General features: G+C 33.3%; 1 protein-coding gene across 1 annotated transcript; it reads left to right on the top strand.

Annotated features, from left to right (window-relative positions):
- Positions 1–6855: 6855 nt before the first annotated feature.
- Positions 6856–11706, top strand: LOC110665063 (probable LRR receptor-like serine/threonine-protein kinase At3g47570). The gene is made up of 3 exons (XM_021825053.2): positions 6856–9602; positions 9901–10350; positions 11368–11706. Exons 1-2 carry the CDS (start codon positions 6923–6925, stop codon positions 10341–10343), a joined length of 3123 nt encoding a protein of 1040 aa, XP_021680745.2. The 5' UTR covers positions 6856–6922; the 3' UTR covers positions 10344–10350; positions 11368–11706.
- Positions 11707–17388: the final 5682 nt, after the last annotated feature.

Genomic DNA, 17388 nt, shown 5'->3' with positions numbered 1-17388 from the left:
TTTCGGTTACTGAGGCATCCGCTTCATTTTCCGCTAGCAATAAATGCTCAGACCTTCTCTATATATATACCTTCAACGGGACTTCCTTTTTGCATTTCATTTTCTCCTCTTTCCGCTTCTCACTTTTCCTGTTATAGCCACTCCGGCAACAATCCCAGCCATGGTAGCTGTTTTTGATCTTTTTTCGACTGTTCACTTTGTTTATCGACTGAAAATTTATGACCCCGGTGATCAGAAAATCACAATGGCTACCTCTGATGACAGTGAGAGAACCGGACTAATTTATTGATCCAGATCGAGAATATCGATCGTGTCCATCTCGAGTCGATCGACTGATATAATCGGTGAACCGATTACGGGCGAGAAGACTGCTAATTTCCCTCTTATCATTGGTGACTGCCCTTCAAAGTTCACTTGGCTCCTCACCACATCGGGTGTCCCGATAGCGGCTAGGTTCCGAGCGATAACATTGACGATGACCTCTCCCATTCTCATGAGAGTCATAGTCACCCCATTTGAGCTGTACATCTATCCGATGTCGATGGCTGGTTTCCTGATCAAATATTTCTTTTGATTCAGCCACGAGACTAAGTTTTGACATAGGTCTTTATTAGGTATGATGTACCGCCGATCTCTAGAGATCACCCAAATGATGTAATCTGACCTTTAATGTAATCCGATCTCTAGAGATCGCCCACATGATGTAATCTGACCTTTTGGAAATGAAATTTTATTTTGACAATTATCATTTTATTATTATTGCATTGATTATTTTCCGATCTCTAATGTGTTTATCCGATCCGATTCCTAACTGAATAGCCCTTAGCCGATCTGTAATTCTGAACATCTACCTTAATTCGCCGATCTTTAACTAGCCGATCTCCCCTTATTTATTTATGGAGTTTCTGGAATGTTCTTGCGACGTGTCAGAAAAACTGGCGAATCCCGCTAACCGATGCGCCGCTTGGGATACTGTGAGCATTAAATGCTCAGACGGGTATAAATAGGGGATGGGTCAGCCAGTTGCTCCCTTATGTCATTTTCAGCATCTCGCGAGCGATTCCAAAATTCTCTCATTTTTTCAAGTTCTTCCGACACCGATCACACTCCGGTAAGGGTTTTGATCTTTCTTTTAGTTAAATTTTCTCTTTTCTTTGAAAATGAGCGGCGCCGAGGGTCAGAGAGCAGCGAGCCCCCCTTCCGTTCATGTCTCGTGGTCGTCAGATGAGGTTGAAGTGGTCGGACCAAGCGGGCGATCTGAACCTCCTACAACCTCCGTTTCAGCCCGTGGTCAAGCGGCACCCTCAAGACGAACGCATTCCTCAGGGAGAGAGAGCCTTCCCGTGGATGAGCTGCCGTCCATCCTTCAAGAAACCGATCTGCAGACGATTAGCCAAGAATACAATCTTCGGACCGACTCATACGAGCTTATCAGATGCCATGGCGATCTCCGAGCCGATCATTTCTTCGAAGAAAATGATATGATCATGATATACGAAGAGCAATTAAAAGCCGGGCTGCAGTTTCCTCTTGATGACTTTTACAAGGACGTTCTGAAATTCCACCAAGTATGCTTAGCCCAAGTACATCCGAAATCATGGCGGATCCTGGTAGCCTTCAGCCTCTCTGCCAAGCTAAGGGACTCAGTCCTACAGCGAAGGTGTTCGCCGAGCTACATAGGTTAACCCGTCGAAAGGATGATGAGTACTGGTTCTTTCAGGCGAGACCGCATTATGGGCTCTTTACCAATCTGCCCTCCTCGCTGAAGAATTGGAAGAATCGCTTCTTTATTCTAAGGAGCAAGATCCTGAACGGTTTTGAGGGTTTCTCATGTAGCTGGCTGCATCTAGGCCCATCACTCCTGAAGCACATTGCCCTGAGTAGGGAAGAGGGCGCAATGATAATGGAGCTAAAGGATCAGGCGGTCAATCAGAAGTTTTCCTATTTAGATGCGGTGATGGCCGAACTGCATCATTGGATGATGCTGCTGGTTACCGGAAAAGAACGCAGGCTTCAGCTCTCTGACTTCGGCCTCGGTACTTTCTATATCTCTGATTTCTGGGCCTTAGCGAACTCACTGACTTTTTCTTTGTGCAGGTATGGCGAGAGGCGAGGCTTCCAAAGAGAGCCGAAAGCAAAAGAGAGAGGTCTCTAGGAAGGTACGGGAGATGAAGCGTGCTGAGGCCTCACAGACGCCAAGGCGCCATCCAGGGGAGATGCAGGGAGGCTCGTCCCGACCCTCGGGACCGTCGATCCCTGAAATAGAAGTGGTTTGGTCTCTGCCTCGACAAGAAGAGCTACCACCTCCTCCACCGATTGCTTCGAGTGCGGAAGGGGGTCCTTCCCAACCTACTTCGCGAACCCTTTCCCGGGGCGCTCAAGTCCTGATTCACTCCCTGGAGAAGAACCGATCTGTACGGGAGAATCCAGGCTTGGCAAAAGTTCTGGGAGCTTCCATCTGCCTCCAGGAGGATCGGAACAGGCTGACCCAAGGCAACATCAACGATCTCCTGACCCAGACGATGAGCTTGAGCGTGGAGAGCTTAGTGAACCAGCATATTATCAGGGAAAAGGCTCATCAGTTGAAGCAGGAGATCCAGAAGGTGGGTCAGGAAGAGGCTTCCACCCGAGCTCAACGTTCATCTGCCCGGGAATATATAGCTGAAATTGAGGGGCGAATGAAATTCTATGAGGATAAATTGGCCGAGCAGGCTCATGTTCTTGAAGAAGCTCAGCGCCCGAAGTCACGATGTCGCCGCCTCATCAAGAACTTAGAGCGAAAGAAGAAGAGGCAGTGACGAGGGAGGCCGGTGCTTATGTGAACGCCCACGGAGACCTTTTGGCCGAGCTCAAGAAGCGTTATCCCGAGGAGGACTTTTCCTGGATGGTGGACCTAGCTCCCCTAGACGAAGAGGAGAGCGAGGAGGAAGCTGAGGGAGATAGAGAGGGTGAGCGAAATGTAGAACAGGCTGGGGGTGATCCTCCAGCCGAATGACTTATATTTTATTTTGAAATGAAATGAAATTCTCTCTTTTGTTCAATGACTGGATGTGATCGGAAAGTATCTAAATTGTACAAGCGCCTAACTGTTTGAACCAATTAGAACATCAAACTTAAAAGTGATTATTAATCTAAGTATAAGAGGTCGAAAAAACATTGTAAGCATAAGATCAGCTAAGAAAAAACACTGAACAGGACTCAAGATTATTAAAATTGAAAACCTAATTTGAACACTTACGATCGGAAGCAACATTAAACCGGATTAAAACCTTAATTTTATTAAACAATTATCCACAACGGAGATCGGACCAGATTGAAACCTTAACTTTATTTAACGATTATCCACCATATTTATAAAATGGAGGTCAGAAATAAGACTGGATGGCACGAAGACTTAATGTCGGTTGGATTTCGTTTGATGGGAGATCGGAAATGTGATCGGCTGGCGAGGTGACTCGATAATTGGTTTGAGAGATCGATAATGAAATAAGCAACCTGGAGACTTGGTGTTGTTTTGGTCTCTTTGAAGAGAGATCGGTAATGAAGTGAGTGACCTGGAGACTTGGTGCTGGGGATCGATTTCAAAGTTTGTTGATTTCGGGGATCGGCCAAAATATGGTGTCGACAGGTCTCCTTCTTTAATTTCTCTCCTTATGATGTGATTGTCACGATAGCTTTTTGTCTTTTCCTTAAATATTCTTGCATTCTCATAGGCATCTTACATAATTTCTTCGAGTTCATTAAGTTATAGAAGCCTCTTTTCTCCAGCAGTTTTTAAGTTAATTGAGGGTCTGGATTGCTTAATAGGCTTTATGTTAAAGTTCAACAGGGAGGTAGCATGACTTACCTTCTACCAAGAAAAAGGGAGTGGTTCTAATACGTGTTTTAAAGGTAGTATGGTAGCCCATAGTGCATCATCTAATTTCAGGGACCATTCCTTCCTTGAGCGATTTACTATCTTCTCAAGTATCCTCTTCAACACCCTATTTGAGATTTCCACTTGTCCACTTGTTTGAGAGTGGTATGGTCTTGCCACTTGGTGAGTCACTACATATTTTTTTAGTAAGGCTTCAAACTGATTATTACAGAAGTGGCTTCCCCCATCACTAATGATTGCACTTGGTGTGCCACATCTTATAAAGATGTACTTTTTGAGAAACTTGATGACTACCCTTGCATCATTTGTTAGTAAGGCTATTGCTTCTACCCACTTGGATACATAATTCACACCAATAAAGATATATTTCTTACCAAATGAGGATGAGAATGGACCCATGAAGTCTATACCCAAAACATTAAATAGTTTAACCTCAAGTATTCTATGGAGTGGCATCTCATTCCTTCTTGAAATATTCCCTGGTCGTTGGCATTGATTACATGTTAGCATAAAATTTCTCACAACTTTAAACAAGTTGGGCAAATAAAAACCTAATTGTAAGATTTTTGTTATTGTTTTAGAGGTGTTGAAGTGTCCTCCATAAGGTGATGAATGGCAATATTGTAACACACTTTCTACTTCCTCCTCTAGTATGCATCTTCTGATAAGTCCATCATAGCACCTTTTGTATAGCAAAGGTTCCTCCTAAGTGTAGCCCTTTATGTCATGTAAGAACTTTTTATGTTGGTAGGACATATTTAATAGCAAAACTCTACACACAAGATAATTAACTATATCCGCATACCATGGGGGTTGAGAGATGGATAAGAGGTGCTCATCTGGAAAAGAATGATCAATGGGCAGGTCCTTAGTCAGATTTCCCTTATCTTCCTGCTTTAGCCTGGAGAGGTGCTCAGCTACCACATTCTCAGTCCCCTTCTTGTCTTTAATTTCCAGGTCAAACTCTTGCAGAAGAAGAATCCACAGGATCAACCTTGGCTTTGCTTTCTTTTTGTTCAAGAGGTATCGGACAACAACATAGTCTGTGTATACAATAACTCTAGATCCAACTAAGTAGGATCTGAATTTGTCAATTGAAATTTTATATTTTTCTATATTTTATATTCTTATAATCATATTATAAAAGTTTATTAATGATAAAATTTTTAATTAATTGCAATTTTATTTCAAGGGTAAATATATAATTTTTTTAATAGTAATTGATATAATTTTATATTTGATAATATATCATTTAAATTAGTAAATTATTTTCTATTTTCTTTAAAATTAGCTGTCATATGTCAATAAAATGATAAACATAGTAAAAAAAATATCATGTCATGATTTTTAAATTATTATTATTTAAATTCTCAAATTTTAAACATAAGAAATATTTAAAAAAATGTTTAAATTTTATAAATAATTTTTTAGTGAATAATTATTTAAATATATATCTTAATATAATCTTTAAAAAGTAATTCATCCTTTTTCTAAACTAAGCAAAAATTTAATTAAAAAAATATTATTCTCTCGACAATTTTGTTTTTTAAGTATAAGATAAGATTTTAGTCGTTGAAATTAGAACATTTAAATAAAAAATTGATTTTATTTCAAGTGTTAATATATAATTATTTTTAATAGTAATTAATATAATTTTATATTTGATAATATATCATTTATTTTGAAATTTTGAAATAAGTTGATTAATAGATTATTTTCCATTATTTTTTAAATTAATTGATTATTTCATACACCAACAAAAGGAAAAATAAAGTTAAAAACAAAACCATATATCATTTGGTATTTTTAAATTATTATTATTATTAAAATTATTAAATTTTGAATATAAGAAATGTGTTTTAAACTGACTATATATATATATATATATATATATATATATATATATATATATATATATAATCTTTTAATAATTATTTTTAGTATAAAATAAGATTTTATTAGTTAAAGTTTAAAAAAATTAAATAAAAAATTAATTTTTAATATGATAAGCTAATTTTTTATATAAAAAATTTAAAAATAAAGATAAAACAAATACTATGCTGTATAATAATTTTTTAAGTCTTCTTATTAAGTTTGGTTGGCACACTTTTATGAAGTTATTTTGAAGAGTTATCTTTAATATATATATATATATATATATATATATATATATATATATAGAGAGAGAGAGAGAGAGAGAGAGAGAGAGAGAGAGAGAGAGAGAAATTTACTAAAAAAAAAAATATTAGGTAACTTTAATTACTTTTAACTTTTTAACTATTTTTTATTATACCTTTTGCTTATCTCTCACTCTTAAATAAAAATTATTATCTATACTAATTTTGTTAAAAAAAAGTCATGTAAATATTATTATTATAGTTTTACTTGGTTTTACGTCTATCTATATAATCTTATATAAATTGTGTTTAATACATATAAAAATTAAAATTAAAATATTTAACAGTTATAAATGAAAGTTTAGAATTCGGCTAAACATAAAACATATAAGTACAGATTCCGATATATATATATAATAAATTTTTATAAATTTATTTAAAATAATTATATTTAAATAAAATCCTCCTAACAATAATAATTTCAATATTTAAACTCCTAATTTTAACTTTACATCACTTATTTAATCACTTACTGATTTTTTTTAATTTTATTTTATTTTAAAATCATAACATTCCTTTTTACAATTTTTTTTTTGTTAGTATGGGACAGGCACCAGATATTTTAACGCTTTTAAAGATCCAAGTGTACCTAACGCATGTTGAAATGTCAACTTTGTTTAACTAAAGTCTAATTGTTTGATTGGGATTGATCTTGACCCTTTGACACATTGCCAAATATCATTATTATCGTTTATGATTGGTATAAAAAAAAATTATTATTATTATTATCAGTTATGAAATTTTCAACGCTGGGATTGGATTGACATCGAACTTAAAATGTTTTTCTATAGTTTTCTGCACCTCACTTTTGAGCTCACACAAGAATTCTACCAGTTGCTACCATCTGCTGCCTGCCCCTATACACAAAATGAAGTTTAGAAAGCTCAGCTTTTATACCCTAGTGTATCTGCAAGTGTTTCTTTTCTTCTCTGTTAACCTAGGATGCCTGCAAGCCAATGCTTCATCAGGAAAAGAGACTGATCAACTTGCTTTGCTCAAATTCAAACAAGGGATAACCAGTGATCCACATGGTATCTTCAACTCTTGGAATGATCCTCTCCATTTCTGCAACTGGACTGGAATCACATGTGGTCCACGCCATCAAAGAGTCACCTCCTTAGTCTTAGATGGGGAGAATCTGGTTGGATCTATATCACCACATATTGGCAACCTCAGTTTTCTCAGGTTGATCAACCTCCAAAACAACACCTTCCATGGTGAAATTCCACAGCAAGTTGGCAAGTTATTTCGACTGCAAGAATTTCATCTTGGAAATAATTCATTACAAGGCGAAATTCCAGTCAATTTGACTCGTTGCTCCCAACTCAAGATGATATATTTACAGTGGAATAATCTCACTGGAAAAATTCCAGCAGAACTTGGCTCTCTGACAAAGCTAGAGATCATTCGACTTGGTACTAACAATCTGACAGGAGAAATTCCACCTTCTCTAGGCAACCTTTCATCACTTACAATATTTACTGCTCCATCTAATAAATTAGAGGGAACTATTCCAAATGAGATGGGTCGATTAAAAGGCTTGAATATGTTAGCCGTTGGAGGTAATAGATTATCAGGTACAATCTCCCCATCTCTTTTCAACATCAAACCTTTAAGTTATCTGCAAGTAGCGTTCAACCAACTTAGTGGAAGTCTACCTGACAGCATTTTCTTCACTCTCCCAAATCTTCAAACTTTTTACATTGGCGGAAACTATTTCTCCGGCCCAATCCCAAATTCATTGTCAAATGCATCTCAGCTTCAAATATTCGATATCTATAGAAACAATTTTGAGGGACAAGTTCCCACTAATCTTGGAAATTTACAGAGTCTCATCCTGCTGAACTTTGAGTTCAATAATCTTGGAAGTAATTCATCGAATGACTTGCTTTTCTTGACCTCTTTGACAAACTGTAGTAATTTACAAAGCTTGTCTCTCTATGATAATAATTTTGGAGGTGTCTTACCAGACTCTGTAGCCAATTTTTCAACTCAATTCATTAGATTATTTGTGGGAGCAAATGAAATCACTGGAATTATTCCTGCAGCACTGGAGAATCTTATCAACTTAATTGCGTTGGGTATGGGTGATAACTCTTTCACAGGTGTGATCCCCCATCAATTGGGAAAGCTTCAAAAGCTACAGTCCTTGGTTTTAAGGGGAAATAGATTATCAGGTCAAATTCCATCCTCTATAGGTAACCTTACTCAGTTGTCAATTCTGGACCTGTCAAATAACAAATTGGAAGCAAGCCTTCCTTCAAGTATTCGAAATTGCCAAAAATTGTATATTTTGGACATTTCAACGAATAGTTTCAGTGGAGAGTTACCTAGGGAAGTTTTAGGCCTTGCCTCCTTATCAAAAGGACTGTATTTATCTCATAACTCTTTCACTGGGAATTTACCAACGGAAGTGGGAACGCTTAAAAATGTAAATGTGCTAGATGTCTCAGAAAACAATCTTTCAGGTGAAATTCCGGCAACCATTGGAGATTGCTTGAGCCTAGAATATCTTTATATGCAAGGAAATTTTTTCCAAGGAACCATCCCTTCTTCTTTAGCTTCCCTTAAAGGCCTTAGAGATTTAGATCTTTCACAAAACAACTTGTCAGGACAAATTCCAAAAGATCTCCAAGAAATCCCTTATCTCCAATATTTGAATCTTTCTTTCAATGATCTTGAGGGAGAGGTACCAAAAAGAGGAGTATTTACTAATGTCAGTGCATTGTCACTGATTGGGAATAACAAGCTTTGCGGTGGTGCCCCAGAACTTGGTTTGCCGAAATGCTCCACTAGAGTCATGAAGAAATCCCATAATCTTAAGCTAGTTGTCGTAGTTGCTTGTGTGGTTCCATCTGTGATTTTGATTCTGATCATTTTTCTTATTCGCTGGATGAGAAAATTAAGAAGCAAGCCTTCTCTTGCACCATTTGAAATCAACCACCTTCTAAAGGTATCTTATAAAGACCTTTATCAAGCAACGGATGGATTCTCTTCTAGCAATTTAATTGGTTCAGGTAGCTTTGGCTCTGTGTATAAAGGATTTCTACCTCAAGTCGAAAGACCAGTAGCTGTCAAGGTTCTAAACCTTGAGCGAACAGGTGCCATTAAGAGCTTCATTGCTGAATGCAATTCGCTGGGAAATGTAAGGCATCGAAATCTTGTTAAGCTTGTAACATGTTGCTCCAGCTTAGATTACAGATCTAATGCATTCAAAGCTTTAATTTTTGAATATATGGGGAATGGAAGCCTGGAAAAGTGGCTGCATCCCTATGAAGGTGGTGAAAATCAGAAAAGAAGCTTGAACCTTCCTCAAAGACTCAATATCGCCACTGATGTAGCATCAGCATTACATTATCTACATGATCTCTGTGAAAAGCCTGTCATTCATTGTGACCTGAAGCCGAGCAATATTCTTCTCGATGATGACATGGTTGCTCATGTAAGTGATTTTGGTCTTGCAAAAATCTTCACAATCAACAACGATTCATCTCTAAGTCAAACCAGCACAATTGGAATCAAAGGAACTGTTGGTTATGTTGCTCCAGGTAATTCACAACTATATAAGCCATCTTCCTATATTTTTCTTCTTTTTTGTCTACTTCTGCTTCTTCTTCTTCCTTTAATTGTCTTTTTTTTTCTTTTATAATATAAAGAAAAATTGATATTTTTGTAAATTATACTTTCTTGTTTATAAATCATAGGATTAGATAAATTTCCATCAATACTGTTCTGTATCCCATCTCCTAGCCTTATTCAGTTCTGTGTAAATATACATCTGTGCCAGCTCTAATCAAGAATTGTGTTCCTCATTTGTTAATTTGATTACTTTTATAATACATGTAGAATATGGAATGGGTGGTTTAGCATCGAAAGAAGGAGATATTTATAGCTATGGGATTCTTGTATTGGAGATGTTCTCAGAAAGAAGACCAACTGATGAAATGTTCAAAGAAGGATTAAGTCTCCATAATTATGTAAAGGAAGCATTGCCAAAAAGACTTTTACAAATTGTGGATCCAACCCTTCTTTCTAGAGAAATAGTAAACGAAGAATATAAAGACGATGAAACAGTGGAAGCAGAGGAAAGCAATCACCATGAGAACTTGAGCCAAGTTGTAGCAAATGCGAGGCAATGCCTAGTTTCAATACTTGAAATTGGAGTTGCATGTTCAATGGAGTCACCCATGGAACGAATGAATATGGCAAATGTCATAAGGAAGTTGCATTTGATAAAAGAAAACTTTTCTAAATATTCAGATGCCCGAAGCAGACCAAATGGAGGGTAATTGGTAGGTAACTCCAGTATCCTACAACTTCTAGTTTGTTTAACACGTCTTAATTTCTGCATATTTTTTAAATTATATCCTATATTCTAATTTTATTAATTTAGTTAATAACTTACTGATTTTCTTTCTATGGGCTTTTTTTTTTAATTAAACTAAAATCTATTTTGACAGTAAATTCTACAATAAATTCAAAGCATGTGCTCCTTCACTCGCATAGATGAACCTACTTTTCATGATTTATAAAATGGCTCACATTTATGTAAGGAGTAGTAAAATTTAGTGCTTTGAGTCCACCCCATAATTTCTCCATTTTTGACATGTATTAAAGTTATAAAATAACTTATTTTAGTATTGTTTCATACTCCCATGAACTTTCCTCTATATCTTGATGGCAACATGATCATTTTTTTTTTAGTTGACTTGAACGACAAATGCTTATCGTTTTAAGGTAACTCAAATTGAATAAATGGGCAAATTATAGGATGCACTCATTACTCACAAAAAAAATTAATTATTTTAAGAATGCAGGATCTATAACTCTTGTGAGGGTGTACATTCATTGGGAATATTCAATAATTTACTGAATAAATGTCCACTTCTCTAGTTGTGATCTATCCAAATCTTTCCTAACTATTCTCAATTTTTATCTTTGTTATTGTTTTTGTTTTTCCTCAATGTGTTAATTTTTGTGCTAATAAATTGATGCTTTATTGAAACAAATTGTCATAAAATTTGGGGTTATTTATAGATTTATCAATTTTATTGGTCACCGAACTGTAATTTGTATGAACTTTAATTTAGGGTATCCCTTGCCCAAACCCATCCAGCAAGCCCTTTCATAAGGTCTTGGATTAAGACTGAATATTTCCCTGCATGTTGCATAGTTCGTATAAAATTGTAAGGTGTCATTTTGTTACTTGATTGCACTTTTAAATTTGTGTTCTTCTCAAATCTCCAGCTACTGTAGAGTGTTGGTTTTTAATTTGTTGTATTAATGTGCAGTGTGCAAAACTTGTTTTTGCAGGGATTGATTTTCTTTTACTGAAGTTTGATAGCGCGGTTCGTTCCTCCAGTGAAATTTGTGGTTCAGGTTCTCTGTGTTCATCATTGCAGATGTTGGATTTTCAAGCCAACTATAGAAGATTCAAATAATTGTGTCGCCACTTTTCAGTTCTACGTAATTTGATTTTACTTACGATCCAATTGTTTATTTAAATAGGATTTCATACAAGATCAATGAACTTGTTTATGTTGTGATTGTATGTTCTAAGTCTGGTCTTAAGAGAGAGGTCCCATCCTCTCTAAATTATTTCTATCAGTTGAATTTGTTGAATAAAATCATTATCTGTTTATTTAAGAAAAATGTATTCTTATTGGTTCTACATTTTAAAATTTTATTTGCAATTTTAATACATAAAATTTTACATTAAAATTGTTTTTAGTGGACTATATATTTTAAATAAAAAATATGGCGGTGAAATCATATTTCTAAATTTTCATGAAATGGTGATAGGTATGCAATGCAATGACTTGCAAGAACATATGATAGTTAGATGGCCAATTAGATAATAATAATAATAAGAAAAAAAAAAGTTAAATATTTTTCTCATTAAGCAATTATATTCAAATATTCTAATTTTAGAACACATATCTCAACATCTAAGATCAGGAAAAATTGTAGTCAAACCTTATTGATATAACATATTTTTAGGTTATCTGTTGATTGTAGTCCTAATTAACTCCTTATAAAACACATTACCAAAAAAAAAAAAAAACCGACCTAATCGGTTACTAATCCATTAAAATTGGTTATTAATCAATTTAGCAACCGATTCAGTTGGTTGCAATGAACCTGATTACAAATAGCAACCAACAACCAAATCAGTTACTAAATTAATTAAACTTAAAAAAAAATAAATGTTTGGTAAAAAAACTATCGATTGCAAGTAGTAACTGATTTAACAATTGAAATTGCTAATAGCAAACATAATCAATTGCAAAAAATTTAATATCTTTAATTTTATAATTTTGTAACCATTTTATAAATCAATTGCTATTTACAAATAATTTAACAACCGAAGGTTGATTGCTAATTTTAAAAAATTATAAAAAAATAAATTTTCAATTCAAATAATTAAATTTTTCAAAAATTACTAAAATAATAAATTATTATTGAAAATTTGTACTAAAAATGAATATAAAAATATTATAAAAAAATTACTAATAATAACTATTATCAAATATGTTAACAAAAAATTAAATATAAAAACATATTTATAAGACAAATTACTAAAAAAATTACCATATATATATTATAATAAAAAATTATTAAAAATTAATACTAAAAATAACTTACTAACAAAAAATATATTTTTACAAAAATTTTTATTTTGTGCAAAAGAAAAATAAATTAAATAAAAAATATGAGAAAAAAAAAGATGAAAGAAAAAGATGATAAAGAAAATAGATTATAAAAAAAAGATGATAAAGAAAATAAATGAGAAAGAAAAAGATGATGAAGAAGAAAAGATAAGAGAAAGAAAAAGATGAAGAAGAAAATAGATGAGAAAAAAATAATGAAGAAAATAGATAAAAAGGAAAAAATGATAAAGAAAATATGTTAGAAAAGAAAAGATGATAAATAAAAAAGATGAGAATAAAAAATAAGACGAAGAAAATGAGAGAAAAGCGAAAAAAAGAAAGAAAAAATGAGTAGTATGAAAAAAATAAGTAGTGGAGAAAGAAAATGAGTAATAGTTTATATAAATGAAATAATAACCAATTTTAGCAACCGACTAATTTCTTTTAAAATTTGGAAAAGAATTCTTGGAGGGAAAATTTTGCAATTAATTCGTAATGGGTTGCAAAATCGATTACTAATAGTAATCGATTTCAATCGATTGTAAAAATCAATTGCTAATAGCAATCAATTTGCAAATTTGTTGTAAATCAAAATAAATAAATAATGAGCGAAAATTTTTAGAGAAAAAAATCGATTATTAATAATAACTAATTTTAATCAGTTGCAAAAATAGATTGTTGTTAGCAACCGATTCACAAATTGGTTGTAAATCAAAAAAAGAAAATAAAAAAATTGGACAAGAATTTTTAATTAGTAAAATCGATTACAAAATCAATTACAAAAATCAGTTGCTATTAGCAATCGATCGTAAATCAATTTTAAATTTAAAAAAAAAAATTAGACAATTTTTGGAGAAAAAAATTTAGCAACCAATTTACAATTTATTGTAAAAATCGGTTGCTATTAGCAATCAATAAGGAATTGATTATAAATAACAATTAATTTTAGCAACCAATTATAAATTAGTTGCTAATTTTTGTAACCGATTACAAATCTGTTGATAAATATGGAGTCAATAAAAAAAATTCTTTAATTTAGTAATCGATTCTCTAATCAGCTGCTGTTAGTAATCAATTTTAAAATTAGTTGCTATTAGTAACAAATTTTAGCAATCGATTTTTTAATCTGTTGCTATAGTAATCAATTTCGTATATTTAAGATTTTTCTAATATCGATTAATAACTAATTTAGAAATCAATTAAAGTGGTTATAATTAGAAACCAATTTTAGCAACTAATTATAAATCGGTTGCTAATAACAACCGATTTAGTAACTAATTCTTGAATTGATTGCTAAATTTTTTTTAAATTAATTATTTTACTAAAAAAATCAAAATCACAAATCGATTACAAAATTGATTACTAATAATAATCGATTTCAGTCAGTTGCAATAATCGATCGTAAAACATTTTTTTTTTCTAGTGACATATCAAAAAAAAAACTAAGCAATGTGCAGAACTTGCTTCTCATGCTACTATATAAATGTCCAACTCTTTGCATCCATATGATATCTTGTTGTTTCATCAAGTTTTAATTTATTTTAATTACCAAATAAATAGGTACCTTGTTAATCAAAAAATAAAATTTCTTATATAAGTGAATTGCAAATCTTACCCGAGAATATTCTTGAAGTATGGTTTTAGCTCAAAAGAGGCAAGTCTTTTAATTTGTAATTTGGTCATTCAAAATGGCTTTTAATATACAGTTTCCAGATAACACTACAAATGTGACACTCCTTACCCGTCTATAGTGTAGCCGAGAAAAATGTGCCATATTCAGTGCCAGAGCACCCTATTTTATCTTGTCATGTACATTGTTAATTTTAACTCTATTTATTAATATTATCCATGGTGTGGAAATTTTTGTTTTAATCAACTTATTTATTTTCATGGAGACCCGAACAGAGTCCCCTCTATTTTATTAACGTTTGGTGGGTTTTACTATTCACCTATTAAAATAATTCATATTTATTCCATCTTCTTATATGTCATGTCATTCAATAATAATCATATAAATGTTAAGAAATATAGAAATTTCACTCATATCAAATTATGTACAATATTTACAATTCAAACTTATTTACATCCTGCACTTATATACAGTGAATAAAAAGATACAAAACTAGATATACATGGGCCCTACCCAAAATTGACTGCAGAGATGACTAGCAGATCTACACAAATCTCTGTCAGAGCACTAATGTTATGGCTGCTGCTGCTGTGGCTGATCTTCAGTACTTACGCAATAGAAAACTAACGCGCTAAGTGAATTACTTAGTGGTGCATAAATTGAAATAAAAATAGCAAAATAATTACATAACTATTCAAAGTGTAATTTTCATAAATTTTGAGTTATTGACGTATTAATTGAACTTTGGAACAATTTAAAGTTATTGGGATCTTTTCTGTTTATTTATTCCATATTCAGTCTTATTTAATTCATGTCAGTATCCAAGTAACCTATAACAGACTATAAAGGCTGGATACACGAGAGTATACTAGTTAGACAGCCATATGTCTAACATGTATACATCTGTCATGTCTGACACAAGGCCAACGAGCAAGCATAATAGTCAAAAATCAAAACAGGCACAATGGCTAAACAGGCAGGTGTAAAGCCTGTAGAACAACCTTATCAGACATATATTTTCTATCAATGATTATTCATATGGGCAGTACTGCTATCTGCAGTACCTAATTAGTATACCAATTGATCCAAGCTATACACATAAGTCTAGGTATACATTGGGCAATTTAGTGTAGTTATGTGGTTAACAAATTATTTTGGTTAATTCCATATCATGTAACAAGTCAATTTAAGAACCTTTCTCAAAGTTCAGATTTGGTGTCCTAACTTCACCTAGTAAATTGATTAAAATGTAGCCACTGTGTGGCCACACTTCCTTTATGGAAGTTGTTCATCTATGTTTTTCCTTCTTGATTCATGTCATTTGGAGTTTTAGAACTCAAGTTATGGTAAAATAACCAAAACTGGTTCATTGCCTCATTCTGGTTCCAGAACCAGGCAGATTCTAGAGTCCAAATTTTTCTAATTATTTGGGCATATTATAGCCATTTTTAGGCCTAATATCCTTGATAGAAGTTGTTAAACTTTGTCTAAAGTTTACTCAGATTTAAGAATTACAATTTTTCAAGCTATATGGAATGAGTTATAGTCAATTAACTGGCCTAGACTCATGTACCCTTTGTCTTTAGAAATCCAGGTTCAGGTCAGTGTCTTACACTTAAAATTTGAGGCAAGTCTCTAAATCAAAATTGGAGCCCTGTTTCTCAGGTTTCCAGAATAATTTGGCTCATCCAAATTGGAGTTTCCTAATGATCTAAAAACTATTGTGGGATCAAGTGATAGTTTGGTCCAATTCCAGGTTTTGGTGTGCTGAATTTTTCTAACAATTTGACCAAGTTTCCTTTGGTTTTGGGTTTTGGTCAAAGAACCAATATTGTAGATTTATGTCTTATGAAAATTTTGGAACTATTTTCATTACATTTGAAATTTTGTGGACTAAGTTATAACATTTTTGCCAAAACTAGTCGGGCAGGCCTAAGTCCAGAATTTCTGGACAGTTTGGTTCTGGACAGTTTTGTTAATCTAATATGTGCTAGTAATTTGGTTTGGTTAGAGGCAGAATTAGGCTCTATGTTCTTCATGAAAAATGTGCTCCTATGTCTAACCTTTTCAATGGTTAAAAATCAGGTCATTCTGCTCTTTCTAGAGTAAGTTATGACCATTTGAACATTTACTATTCATTTGGTCATTTTTTTATGTCCATATTAGGGTTGTCCGGATTCAAGCAGTTTTTAGGTCAAGTTAGGGATAGTTTTTAGGCATGGTCTCTTCACAAAAAAAGGGACATAATGACCCTATTTCATTCCAATTAGCCTTATACCAATTAGAGCAATACAACTCTAGTTATGGCTTAATAATCACACAGGACTCATAAGTCCCAAAACCTGCATGAAAATGTAACACTCCCAATTTCAATTCCTCCAACTCCTAGACTTCATTTGACATACATGGCACTTATAATGATCAAAAAATCATCTCAACAATGCCAATTTCAAGCCAGAACACAAAAGCCCCAAAGTTAGGTCAAAACCCTAATTCAAAATCACAATCTCATACATAACACTTATAATTCGTAATCCAACTAAACTTTACTCATCACATGTCCTCACCAACCATTTTAAAACAATTAAAATCATTAATTTCTCACAATCCTCATGGCTGCAGAAATTAGAGTTCCATATACTCATGGTGTTCTTTTTAATTTCATGAAATTTGCACTTAGTTTGGCATGCTTATACTAGTTAAAGAAGAAAGAAGACTTGTTTAGTGCACTAACCTCACTTGTGGCCAACTTGACCTAGTTAAAAACTTCAATTTTCCTTCACTTCTTGGCTGCCAATAAGTTTCTCAAGGTGTGGGATCAATTTTTAATGAAGGTAAGTATGAGTTTTGCGTTGGAAAAGGGGAGGAAATCAAGCTTTGAATCTTGAAAATGGCAAGAGTATTTTTGGAGCAAGGTTCGGCCATGGTGGAGGAGCAAGGAAGAAGATAGCTTTTTTTATTAATTAATTTTTGTCTCTTGCTCTTATAATTATTCTATGGTGATTGTACTAAATTTTGTTTTTTTTTATTATGTCATTTTGTCATCATGCCTAA

This window comes from Hevea brasiliensis, chromosome 12 (assembly GCF_030052815.1).
Source record: "Hevea brasiliensis isolate MT/VB/25A 57/8 chromosome 12, ASM3005281v1, whole genome shotgun sequence".
Lineage (NCBI taxonomy): Eukaryota > Viridiplantae > Streptophyta > Magnoliopsida > Malpighiales > Euphorbiaceae > Hevea > Hevea brasiliensis.
Note: the sequence above shows the minus strand (reverse complement) of the source record. Positions and strands in the feature narration are given on the sequence as shown.

Bases quoted from the DNA above. Each gene is read 5' to 3' on its own strand.
- LOC110665063 (XM_021825053.2), top strand. From the start codon at position 6,923: ATGAAGTTTAGAAAGCTCAGCTTTTATACCCTAGTGTATCTGCAAGTG. The intron at 9,603-9,900 runs GTAATTCACAAC...TAATACATGTAG, and splicing joins TGTTGGTTATGTTGCTCCAG to AATATGGAATGGGTGGTTTA.